A 12,625-nucleotide genomic window follows, 5' to 3' on the forward strand; every position below is an offset into this window, starting at 1 on the left:
CTCGACATCTTCTCACTGCACTCTCCATATCTTTGACAATAATTCAATTACATACTCAAACATTCAACTCCTCAATACAAGTTCCTCTCATTTCCTCTTATCCTCAGTACGTGCGCGGATAAGTCGACGGATTACGAACCCGAAACAGGCCGTAACAACGTCACTGTTGGGTGTGGATGCGGTCATCGATAGCCGCTCGTCGTGATCGCGATCTTCCACGCCGTAACGATGCTCGTGATAGAATTTCGATGTCAAGGATAAAAACGAGCAGCGATATCCCCCGAATTTGCAGCTTTGGAAACGAACAGGGTGAAGAGTTCGAACAAGCGCATCTACGATGTAATAACGATTGGGACCGTGCAGCGTGCGGAGTAGATGACCGGATGACGCGTGACTCGGTAACGATCCGTGTAAAATTCCGGCTAATTCAATCCAGCTCGTAGGCAGGTGGCGGAGGGTTCTCTATTTTATACGGTGGAAATTCGAGCCGGATGCCGAGCGCAGGCGGGCGAGCCGAGTGGAGAGGAAATTCGCAATACAGCGGGCGGCTCTACGGCTCCGCTGGGAGGAATTCCGGGGTACGTTTTAAATTGCTGCATCCGAACCCCGAGCCTCGCTCCCCGCAACCTGGCCTCTCCGCTTGTTTATGTATGCCCCACGTTTCTTATTCTTGTGCGGCGGTGGCGGCGGGAAAGAACTACCCCGGCGAACGCCGAAGAAGCAGCCTCACCGCCGCCGGGGCGAACCGGGGCGAGGCCACCGGCTCCACCTTCCTCCCCGTCCCAACTTTATGTGCACAGCCAGGGCATAAGTATGCGAACGGCGCACCGCGTACCTCGGGAAGGTTGGCGGCTTTCGCGTGTTTCGCTCCTCGAGGGCGATGCCGAGCTAGGAGAGCAATGGGCCGATGGGGGAGGAGAGAGGAGCGATCCTGCCGCCTCTTCCTTCCTTCTTCGCAACTCTCGATGACTCCGGCATTTTCTCATACCAAATTAGATACCTACCTTCTACTCCTACCTTCCTTCCGACCATCAGGGTCGGGTACGATGTGCACACCCCTCCTCTCACTCAAGTTGAGAAAGGGGTTTATCGGACGATCGGAAAGTCGTTCCCGCTGGTGTGATTAAAACGACACCACCGAGTGTCGCCTGTCAAAAGAGCCTGGAGTTTTTGATCCCGTTCAATGGATCCTTTTGGCAGGTAGGAGATCGGTAAGAGTGCCAGAGGAGGCGAAGGGTGGCTGGTATATAATGTATATGCAGGGAAAATCGCGACCAGTTTATTCCATCGCCTCGTCGTTGGTTCCTCCGGCTCCTCGAGGGGGCAAAGCGACTCTCTATCGGGGTGAATAGGAGAGGTTGGTGTACGGGCCGCGGGACCCGGGACGTACGTTGAGTATCATGCGAATCGAGCACTCTGGGGCTGCCCCGAGGCGCCACCACCACCACCGGCAGCGTCAGCTGAACCGCCCCTGTAGGTGTGTATTATGATAAAAAGTGCACAAAAGCGGCCACCCCAGAGGGTGACGTGGAGTTTGCCTTGGTTCTTTCCTTCCTTCGCTCTTTACGCTCGACGGTGGAGGGGTCGGTACGTGGCGCCAACCTGCAGCTCGCCCGCCCTCCTCGTCCCCTCGGGGACTTTGATCGGAGTAACTTTGTCACACGATATTCACAAAACGAGGAACGGCCTAGTCGCTTTACGTATCGCCGTCCTCGTACCGGGTCAATTCAGCCTTCCGGCTATTTCCGGAACTTCTTCCAGAGTTTGGCTTTTGGCGGGAAAAGATACGCTGGATATATTTGTATACATATGGGACGCACCGACCGGTTAGCTGGCACCTTGGGGTCGTTCCTTACTTGAAAACGAGATTTTCGTAACTTGAAAGTTTGAAAATATGATTTATAGTACCATTTGTTCACAGATGACATCCGTCGCTTCCCTCGAGCGTCATTCGGGTAAGTCTAAGTACGGCAGTCTTGCTGTAGCGGCGTTGCAAAGTAGACGGGGGTCTTCAGCGACCCCAAGGTGCTAGCTGTGTTACGAAAGCGTGTTTTGCTCCGGAATTAATTTTACTGTTTTTACAGATTTATTAGCGGGCAAAGTATTCGTATCTTTTTTTGTTTTTTTAGTTGTGTGTATTTACTTTTTCATTATTTCAGTTTTCGTATAATCTACGTTCGACTTCTCATTGTCAATGATTATAAAAACAAGCTTTTCAAACAATTTCCGTGTTAAAAAAATATTTGCTGTCATTTTTCAAAATAAATATTTTTTTACGGCTGACATAGTAAACCTGAATTTTTCTCAACAGTACTATATAGTATATAATAACTGTATCCAGAATTTTTTTTATCTCTTGATGTCGAAAATTAAATGAAGTTATTAATTTTTTTATAAAAAAAGTCTTTCATTAAATTTTTCAAATTTTTGACTACCTTAAAACTGATAATTCACGTCGTAACATTTTTCTCTTCCAAAAGACACTCAAGTGGATAACCCCGAAGAAAAATCAAGTAAACATATGAAATTGCTTCGTTACAGCGAGCAATTTTCGTCCGGGGTCTTCGACGACCCCAATGTGCCAGCGCAACGCGTTCTACACGCGGACAACGTAACCCCGCGACTGGCGGGTACAACTTACGGTGTGTGTTGGCCTAACATAGCCTGCAGTGCGGTAAACATCGGAATGGCACGTGCCCGCGCTGCCGTAGAGTACATGCACGGTTTCAACATATGACCGAGTGGGTGACGGACGAAGACGGGGAATTTTCGATAGGTTGTACCCTCGGCGTAACGTGATTAGTTGCCCCCAGGGCCTCACGGCGACGGTATAACAGGCGTATAGTAAAGCCACGACCGGCATTCATCGGCGAACTGCAGGCATGGCTTTGGTTGAATTAGTTATGGGAGCAGTTTAAAGGAGGAGAGCTGAGCTCCCGGCCGCAGACGGGTTCCCGATGCGGAAAACGTCGAGTTCGCAGCGTATATCGCGAGCTTTTCCCGTGCGCGGATCATCGCGATCGAAAGTTTGGCAGACGAGGCGAAATCGGACGCGCGTTGCAGCGGGAAAGCGACGTCAGCCGCTAACTGAGAGCGAACTTGCAGGCGGGTATATAGGCACGTACCTAGGATATACACGCCATCTCACCTAATCGACGTGACAGCCCCTCGCATCAGCAGTTACAATGACTGACGGGGGTTTAAAGATTCAGGACACTTGGTTGCGCCGAGCGGTGGAAGGAGCGAGACAACCTCCGACCAACCACCCCTCCGGGCGTACGTCGAACCGCTCTGTACGCACTCCGAAGCGAGCGAACGAAAGCCACGTTACATTTTCACTGGATCGACGGATTTTCCACCATCAACGCTCCCCCGATTTGAACGTCGCGATGCGGTGCGATGCACGGAAATCTGCGGGGTGGGTCGAAAACGTAGAGCATCGTCGGCTACGAGACAGCCGATAATTTGGCGGTCGAATCGTATGGTATGGAAAGTTTTAGCCTTCTTCAACCTTGATTCGTCGTTCTGGGTAAATTTCACCCCAAACATTTTTCAAACTACTCGTAGAGTTACTTAGTCGTGGAAATTTTGGTTAGAAAAATTGATGGAACTTTTTCTGCGATCCTTAAGCAATAACTAGTTATTTTTTTTTTTTTAATTACTTTTTAGATTTTTAGAAATCATTGTTGAAACAGGATATCAATTTTTTGGAATTGGGATCAATTTCACCCAGTGTTTTTCACCGGTTAGGGTTAAGCCTGACGCTCCTATGTTCAGTGGGATATAATAGGACCTACGAAGGACATGTTTTGTATTATAAAGTGATCCTACTTTAGTCCTAAAAATCGCAGATACTTCCATTCGTTTCACGTTTAGGTCTAAAGTAGGACGTCATCAGGACCTCTACAGATCCTTTATGTCCTCCAATATTGAATGTAGCTAGCAGGGAGGGGGGGGGGGCATCTACAAAAAAAACTTGGCCACAAGAATCTCAATAATAATCGAGTTTAATTTAAATATTTATGGATGGATAGAAATAAGTAGTGATACGAAATTCAAATATCCAATAGTTGAGATTAACGTTACTAATATTTTTTGCGGATGTAAAAGTTGTCTCCGAATTGAGAGTTACGAATTCTCCTAATAATCGTTAATCATCGCAGTATAACTATCTGCAAGATTTGTTTCCACGCATTTAGTTCATCAAGATTCACAATCGTTTTCTTAAGAGTAATATTAATAAACTAATACGAGGGGGTTGTAGTGCAAGAATAGAATGAGTGACTTTAAAAAAATAAATACTTTTACGATTGTTTAAACGGGTCGAAGCGTACACGGTACAGAAAAATAATTTTTCATCAATTTTAAATTTCTGACACTTACGCTCATTGTACCGTATATACTCATCCAGGATCTCAAGGCCATAAATAGGCTTTCACGTAGGATGATTAGGACATGTAGCACCAAAATAGGTCAAGGTTCACGATAGGTACAAATATCGAGCAGGTAGGTCTGTCAAGGTTGTAACAGGATTTCAGGGCCAAAAAGGATTTAATAAGGCCTTACTTATTTCCTGCTGGTCTAACGTAGGGCCAAACTTTTAACTCGGGGGCGGGGGTCAATTGCCCGAATCGAAATTTAGACCCTCGTGTGCGCCTGCAAGTCCTACGTTTGACAGGACGTGGTAGAACCCGCGGAGGACTAACTTTGTATGGAAAAGAGAAGCTATTCTAGACATAAACTTGGCCGATATTTCCGTTTCTTCCACGTTCAGGTGCAAAGTAGGACATCTTTAAAACCTCTACGGGTCCTCCGTATCCTCTAAATCCTCAAGACGTCTACGGGTCCTTTACCACAGAATGTACAATTTCAGTCATTGAATATTAAGATCAATGCTTCCGTAAATTCGATGAAAAAAATACTCATTACTTTGATGATAAGTAACGCGATTTAAATTCATTTTTCATACTCTGACAATTCTCAATTGCGTTATTTAATTTTTCGGGTGAGTAAAATCTTAGGTTTGGGGCATTATTTGTTATCTTGGCAACAGATGACGCGTTAATATTTGAATTATTACACTTTGGCAACCTTGGTCCCTTATCGCATCTAATTATTCCGAGTAAGTAGAATAATACAATCACCAATCCAGACGCTATTGCTGTACTTTTTGAGGACCTCAAGACATTAAACAGGCTCTCATATCAGACGAGCATCGCACGTAGTACCGGAATAGATTATAATAGGACGTTAAGGTCCGCAAGAGGTCCAACGGTGAAAAATACAGCTCTCTCGAGGTTCTGAATAGGGCGTGAGGACCAAAAAGTACTAAATAAAGCGCTGCTTAATATCTGCAGGCTTATGCAGGTAGGGTGTAAATTTCGACTCGGATGCGCACTGCATGGATCAGGCGACGCGCTTTCATAGTTTTACCGTTGCGAATTTCATCGTTACAACTGATACTCGAACCGATCGTCGAGCTTTCCGGATCGGCGGCAATCGACGCGATGCAAAACGTCGAGGTGGTTCGAAAGAGGGTGCGGAAAAAGTGGAAGTAAAACAGCGAGGGGGGCGGGTAGCGCCGCTCCTCCCTCCATCAAGACCGACCCGTTACTGATTATACTCATTAGCCTGATTGCAAATACGCGGTATTATCGCCGGGTAATTCCGGGGTTACTTTCATTTACTCGTTACCGACCGCCGCGGCAGTTTGTTTCATTTAATAATTATTACACTCGTTAATACCAACGTTCACGGCGTAGCCACCCCCGGCGCTGTGTAAGGCACTGGGATAAGGCTTTGCCTAATGATACACCCGCCGCCACATTTACGGCATATGGCTTAGATTATACATTGCGCTCGTGCGGTACACGCTCGGCTGCGTAGCGATTCGCTCCCCCCTTCATCCCTCCCCCCCCCCCCCCCCGCCGACGGTACTCGCACGATATAAATTCATCCAAGTATATCCACGAAACTCGGCAAACTTATCGTCGCGGGAAACACACGTTCAGCGATATAACATCCGCAACTATCATCTAGTTGCAAAAATTTTCATCTACACCCCATAAGTACAGACTCTGCGCTGTGGTTCTCAGTATCGCAAGTATCGTGTAATTCTAACGTGGCGACGCGAGCGACAATGAATCGATAAACGGTAACGAGGAGATCGATCGACGAAAGGAGAAATCCTTCCGATCCATCTCACCCCGGTTGCAGGCAATCGACGTGACTCGTATGCACGCACCTTACATCGCCGACAGAGACGGACGGTGTGTTCCTCCACGCAATTCGTCGGTTTACCTACCCCCTAGGCTGCGAGGGGCGGGGGGAGGATAAGAGACGGAGGAGGAATAAGTGGCAGACGCAGTCGAGGCTCGCGGGGACGCGGGTTCGAGGCAGACGAGCAGACGGGTGTAGATGGGAGACCTGAGGGTGACCCGAGGGCGACCCGCGGATGACCCGGGGCGCTGCAAGTAGGTTTAATATTTGATACAGCGCGGCCTGGTCATCCTGCCGAGGCGATAACACAGCCCCCGCGGGAACCTTCCGACGTCGTCCCTTGGAAACGGACCGTCCCTCCCGTTCTCGTTCCCATTCCAGTTCCAGTTCCAGTTCCCGTTTCCGTCCTCCTGGAGGTCTGGCCTAGCCGCGACGGCTACTCCGTGCGTCCATCTATGGGGGTGTATAACACGTAGAGGTACGAGGTGTGCGCCAAGTTTCTGCGTGTTTGTGTGCGGGCAGGCGAAACCGCGAAAAAGAGAATGGCGCGAGGGGGTGAGTTTCGTCCTTTACGAAGCGGCGAGAGTAAGGGAGACGGGACGACGCGAGATGGGGAGGGAGATAAATTGGCGGAGAAAAATCAAACGGATCCGCCAAGGACAATCACTTTACTTCGTCGCTTCGCTGTACGTACAGTAGCGAGACTTTGGCCGAACGAAATCAAGTCGATTGGATTCAGGATTGGTATATGTGTCTTATCTGTGTACCCAAGGTACCCTCTTAGACGGGAAATGGTTTCGCCCGATGGTCGGATCGTGTGCTACGATATTTTGACCGTGGTGGTGAAAGCGGCCGAAACAACAGCGCGGCTGGAAATTTGCGTAATTGCATCGCGGCGCTGTAGATTGAAGATCGTTGCGCGGTAGATTTTAATAGAATATTGCAAGACTTGGACCTTCGAGACGTTTAGGGGTTGCACGGGTTTCGAAGGTTTAGAGAAAGGATGTTTTCTCTAATTTAAAAAAACATATAATTAAAGAATTATTTTATTCGAACTTAAGGCATGCGAAAGAACGATATTTTAACGATATTTCCTCAAAATTTTGTACAAAAATTTGGAAAATTCACCCGTTCAGAACTGGTTTTCGGAGACCCAGTATTTTCGCGGTGGACACGATAACTCATTCTAGCTTTAGCTGAGATCAAAAAACCGAGTACTTTCTGTTAGCAGGTGAAAATAGCTTGTACTTGGACGAAGGATTAAAAAAACGAATTGAAATTTGAATTTTTAGCAGAGTTGCGTGCAAACAAGTAAAACTTTCGGTAAACTCTACATCACGTATTGACTTGTAAAATAAATCATGATCGAAGCAAAAAAAACCTTCGTCCAAGTACCAGTTAATCCTAACTAGAAGAGGTGTGCAAAATTTCAATAAGATCGGTGCATTAGGTTCTGAGAAATCGTATCCACTGATTTGTAAAATACAGTCTTTGGAAAAGAACGATATAACGAGGTCGAGCCTAATTAGAGGAATTTCCAAAGAGGCCCTCTCTCCTGGACTTTTACTCCAATTGACTTGAAACTTTGGGGAAATATTCTTGACGCGTTTTACTGTGAAATAAAAAATTAAGAATAAGAAAATCGATTCTTTAAACTTTCCAAACCCATATAACCCCTTAATATAACGTTTTTCAATTTTGCCAAATGACATTCGGTAGGCGTCGAATCTCGAATTCTTTGTCCACACCGCTGAAGAGATAAAATAAAGTAAAATGCGTGCAGCATTGAATTACAGTTTAACATCGTTACTATTTCATCCACGATGGCTGGGCATAGCTCTCCTGTAGTTTATTCTCCCTTTCTCTTGTTCTTGTTTCCTTTCGGACTCTCGAGGCGACCGCAGTCGTAGGATAAGTGTCTCCGGCGTGCGACTGACAGGTGTTTCCATTCGATCGAACGTTTTCTTTTCCACTCGTTTCTGCGCCATGTCGTTCCATCTTTGTTTCCCCGTGTTCTGTGCGTCGTTCCTCTCTCGGTTTTTCCACCGGCAAATTATCCTGTGCATTAAAAGAATAAGAAAAAGAAAAAGAAAACTATTCTTCAAAAGACCCCATTCGCACTTACAACCGAGATATTTTTTTCTATACTCTCCTCCTTCGTATCCGTTGACACGCAGTCCTTTTCCGCGTCGCATCTGCAGGTTTTCAACCTACGAACGAGTGTGAAACACGTACAATCACACCTACACATACCAATCGATGTCTTCGACGTCGAGATTTCTGACCCCCGGACCGAAAGGGACTTCGGATACGTCTCTTACCAATCATCTGAATTCTTAACGCCTGCGAAACCGTATCCCGCGAGCCTCGGTTGACTCGTTAAATCGGCTCTAACCAATCGTCGAAGATCCCACTTCTATCCTCAGTTGGATATCTCCGGCCTATATCCTGCACATACAGCGCGGTATAAAAGTCGTTGGTATACCTACCGGTAGCAAAATGCAAAAGAGAGAAAACCGAAGGAAAACCCATCATATATCATCACGCGGGTTGTATTTATCTGACACCCAATTACGAGTAAACAAACTGACAGATAATACGCGTACCTACAGCCAACATGTGTACAAGGGCATCGTATGAACACTCTGATATGAGCACACATAAAACATATGAAAAAAAAGGGTTGTTCAGGGACGAAGAAAAGAGGGAAGGGGTGCAGCGATAGTAGTAGAACCAGAAAAAGAAGCGGCGATAGCAGTAACAGTAGCGGAAAGAATGGAGGTGGTGGTGGTGGTGGCGATGCGCGGACGAAGACGGGGTTGGATTTTGGAGAGTAACGTGGAGGGTTGACGAGGGTGCAGAGGACGAAGGTTGCGGGGGCGAAGGGGGAGGAGGCGGGAGGAGGGAGGAAGAACGACTCGGCACAACCGCGTAGGTAAAGCACGAACAATCCAGGCGCAAGATGGCCGCCGGTATCGGAGCTTTTCAAGCGCCGGCGTAGCGGCGACATCAGGCTCCGCCCAAAGCGGGGAAATATCGCCTCCCCTCCGTCCCCCGAGGCGCCGTTTCACCCCCGGATTCGGTACGCGGACGGGTAACCCCGCCGCCGAGCGTTTCATCCCTTGTTGCGAAACGTTAGGGTTACGATATCTATCTGCAGAACATGTCGCGCAGTCCTCGTAACCGGTCCTCGCGTCAAAGAGTGCCGCTGATACAGCTCTTACTAATTATTACCGAGTGCTGAGAAGAGCCCCTGTCCACACCCGATCGGGGGCTGATCTTTTTGTTTTTTTTTCTTCATTTTCGTGGTTGTAGAGTGAGAGACGACGTTCTCATTTACCAAACGTTTGCGCGATGAGACAGTTACGGTGTTCGTTACATCGGGTTGGCACGAGTTGAGGTAGGCTTGCCGATTGTTTGAACAGTTGTTGTTTACTGTTGCAGTGATATTGTATCGCGAGTTACGACCGCGGTGTGATCAAGACGGCATCCTAATCTCAAGTGGGTACCACGGAAACACCCTACATTGTTGTACTGTTTACAAACTACGCGTGTATTATTGCCAACGAACTGAAGGGCGGTACCATAATCACCCAACCGCGAAATACGTCATGGTGTTGAGGAAAGATACCGTGCAGGCCAGAGACTTGTGAGACAGTGATGGTTGTCGGTGTTTTACCTGCACAATTCTACTCGCCGATTCGCATACAGTTGTCCTCGTTCGTACCGATAATACTGGTGAAACAAAGTCTCCGGAATCGCGTTACACAGAGATCGAGGTGAGCCGATGAACCCGGGGAAGATACGGGAACGCTACAACAGGTTCGACGGTCTCACTGTTACATCGCGAACCTGGTGATCAATGAAACGTATCATGTGTTGAGTTGGAAGCTGAAGAAGGAAGTACGGAAGAACAGCAGGCGTAGATTCCACCGAGTTTGGAATTCGGTGCAGAGAGTGAAAATGGAAGTGGCGACGACGGCGCGGGCTTGGCGAGACTGAATCCTTGGTCCCGTTTTATCACCTCCCGTCGGCCAAGCGGACCAAGTCCCAAACAGTCGACGGAGAGTCCAACGCGCATTGAGAGCGAGTCGAGGCCACGAAGAGGGAAAAGGGCTCAGATGCGGGAGTGGACGGATGATATTTGATTCGAACGATCAGGTTCGAGGACCGCGGTCATTCCTGGGGGAAATCCCGGCTCCTCGTAACTCGCCTACAACTTTCACGGTACCTTGAGTCGAAAGACACCGCGCGAATAACCGACGATGATGTACTCGCCGGACAAGATGATGGGCAGCAAGGGACTCCACGGGGCGCCCATCACAGCCCCAGGATGCTTTCCTTCCGGGCGATACTCGCCCTCCCCCTACCGAACTGCCCCGGAACCCATGCCGCCCCCGCCCAGGCGATGCATGCCGAACCCAACCGTAAGTACCTACGACCTTCTCATCGCCGATCCGTTGAGGTACCTCTAAGGTGTGTGCATGTGACGCGAAGGATCCTTCGATCCGCGGCTCAAATTAGAAGGCAATCGTGGTTCCCGCCCACGCCACGACAAAACCCCACGTCTCTCCTATTTGTCCCGACCAACGGGGATTCCACGGTCAAAGATCAGAGTGGACGGTGCAGACGGCGACGTATGTAATTTGCCGCCAGCTCTCTCGTGCAGACTGCGGATACATTATTCACGGCCAATTAATGAAATATAGGTCAGAGCATAGCGATCCTCGCCGTTCCCTCTCTCTTTCTCTCTCTCACTCTCTCACTCTCGGTACACTCTCTTTCGCGAAGTCCCGTGTCACCGCATAAACTCGGGCTTTACTCGGGAAGCGTGAAACCAATTCGATCACGGGTGGGAAAACCGGGGTCGTAAAACAGCGCGACAAGTTTCCGAGATACCTATTTTCGAATTGAAAGGAGGAGGAAATGCCAAAGGGGTGGTGCGAAAATGAAATCGTTAGGATGCCTGACGCGGCATTAGCGGGCCTGTGATAAAAAATTTATACCTCATAGCGATAGGATACTCATCAAATATTATGCTCCTTCCCTGTAACGCCTCTAACAATCGAGGATACGGCTATAGGCCTACAGCCGTTAAAGAGACCGCCGGCTATCAGGACTCGCCGTTTCAGGGGTTCGGGTTATGTCCCGCTTATAGGACGACAGTAATCGTTGGAATTCTAGCGCACGTGCCCGAGGAGTTGTTCGCTGGGTGAAAAAGTGGATAATTAATCACAGCTCGGCGGTTCGGAACCATTTTTTATCCTCTGTCAAATAATTACGACAGCGTTTTTATCACGCATCTTATTTTCAAGCATTACGTCTTCAATTATCCGCATTATCAGCCTTATCGCCGTTATTATCATGCTTCGGTTTCATTGATTTTTTATCCCGATGTCTCGCCGTTGTCTTCGCATAGAATTACCCGCGACAATTTTATACATTTGACACGTTCCGCCTACCATTTTCAAACTTTTCACCGTCGGTACAAACACGCGACTCGTTGTTGGTCAACTTCTTCTTTTTTACTCTCGTTTTTCTGCATTTATGTATGATTCTCGTTCGTGCAAGTTCTGGAAGTGTGTACAACGAAGTAAAGAGAAATGTAATATTTGATTGCCGCGTTGAATACATTCCGCAAACAACTGTTCAGCAATATACGAATAAGTTTTGAAATCGAGTCGCAAAAGAGAAGCAAACCTGTAAGAAAGCTGCACAGTCATTTTCATTTAGGTATGCCAACGCGAAAAGTTTGTTTCGTAGTTTCGACGATTGACAAACGGCTTAGCAAATTACCGAAACAATTATTATGAATTACGAACGCAGAATTGTTGTTCTATACCTGCGTACAAGGTATAATACATTCATGCGTTTGCGTACCTATGTATATAATTATTGAAGGAGAACTGTACCGAAAACCGTTCAACTTTTATCTCTATAAATAAGCGTCGTGGCGAATATCGCGTGCGCGTGCGATACGAGCTCTACTTAAATTATACATCCATTTAACTAATACATAAGAGGGAAACAACCAAGCATCATACTTTCGAGCCCGCAAACGCGCCGCGGGCGGCCCGCAATTTCATCCCTGGGTATAAATTCCAATTTATGCGGGCATTTTACTTAGAGGTAGGTGGATGGGTACCGATCTTCGAAATTATGCCCTCCGATAAATTGCCCCAATTTGGAATTAAAGGCCGCTGCAGAGCTCCGCAAAGCTTAAACAGCCGACAGATTGAATTACCGAAAGTTTCACCCGAATAAATGTACAACGAAGTTGACTCGGCGCCCTCCCGCCCATTTAATTTCTCTCGCTTTCTTTTTCTCCAGTCTCCTTTTCGGTCCCTCGCGCTATCCTGCGGTAACCTCGTTAATAACACCGCAGTTATACACAATGAATACTAAC

The 12,625-nt window shown here is 47.6% G+C and overlaps 1 protein-coding gene across 2 annotated transcripts in view; it reads left to right on the forward strand.

The window, feature by feature from the left end:
• Nucleotides 1-9,398: 9,398 nt before the first annotated feature.
• The window catches only part of acj6 (abnormal chemosensory protein 6), a 31,494-nt gene continuing 28,267 nt past the window's right edge, over nt 9,399-12,625 (forward strand). For both annotated transcript variants that reach the window (XM_046610399.2, XM_046610400.2), the window contains exon 1: nt 9,399-10,646. In XM_046610399.2, coding sequence (XP_046466355.1) covers nt 10,485-10,646 — 162 coding nt within the window. In that variant the 5' untranslated portion in view covers nt 9,399-10,484. The remainder of the gene's footprint in view (nt 10,647-12,625) is intronic.

The sequence above is a fragment of the Neodiprion pinetum genome, chromosome 2 (genome assembly GCF_021155775.2).
Source record: "Neodiprion pinetum isolate iyNeoPine1 chromosome 2, iyNeoPine1.2, whole genome shotgun sequence".
Lineage (NCBI taxonomy): Eukaryota > Metazoa > Arthropoda > Insecta > Hymenoptera > Diprionidae > Neodiprion > Neodiprion pinetum.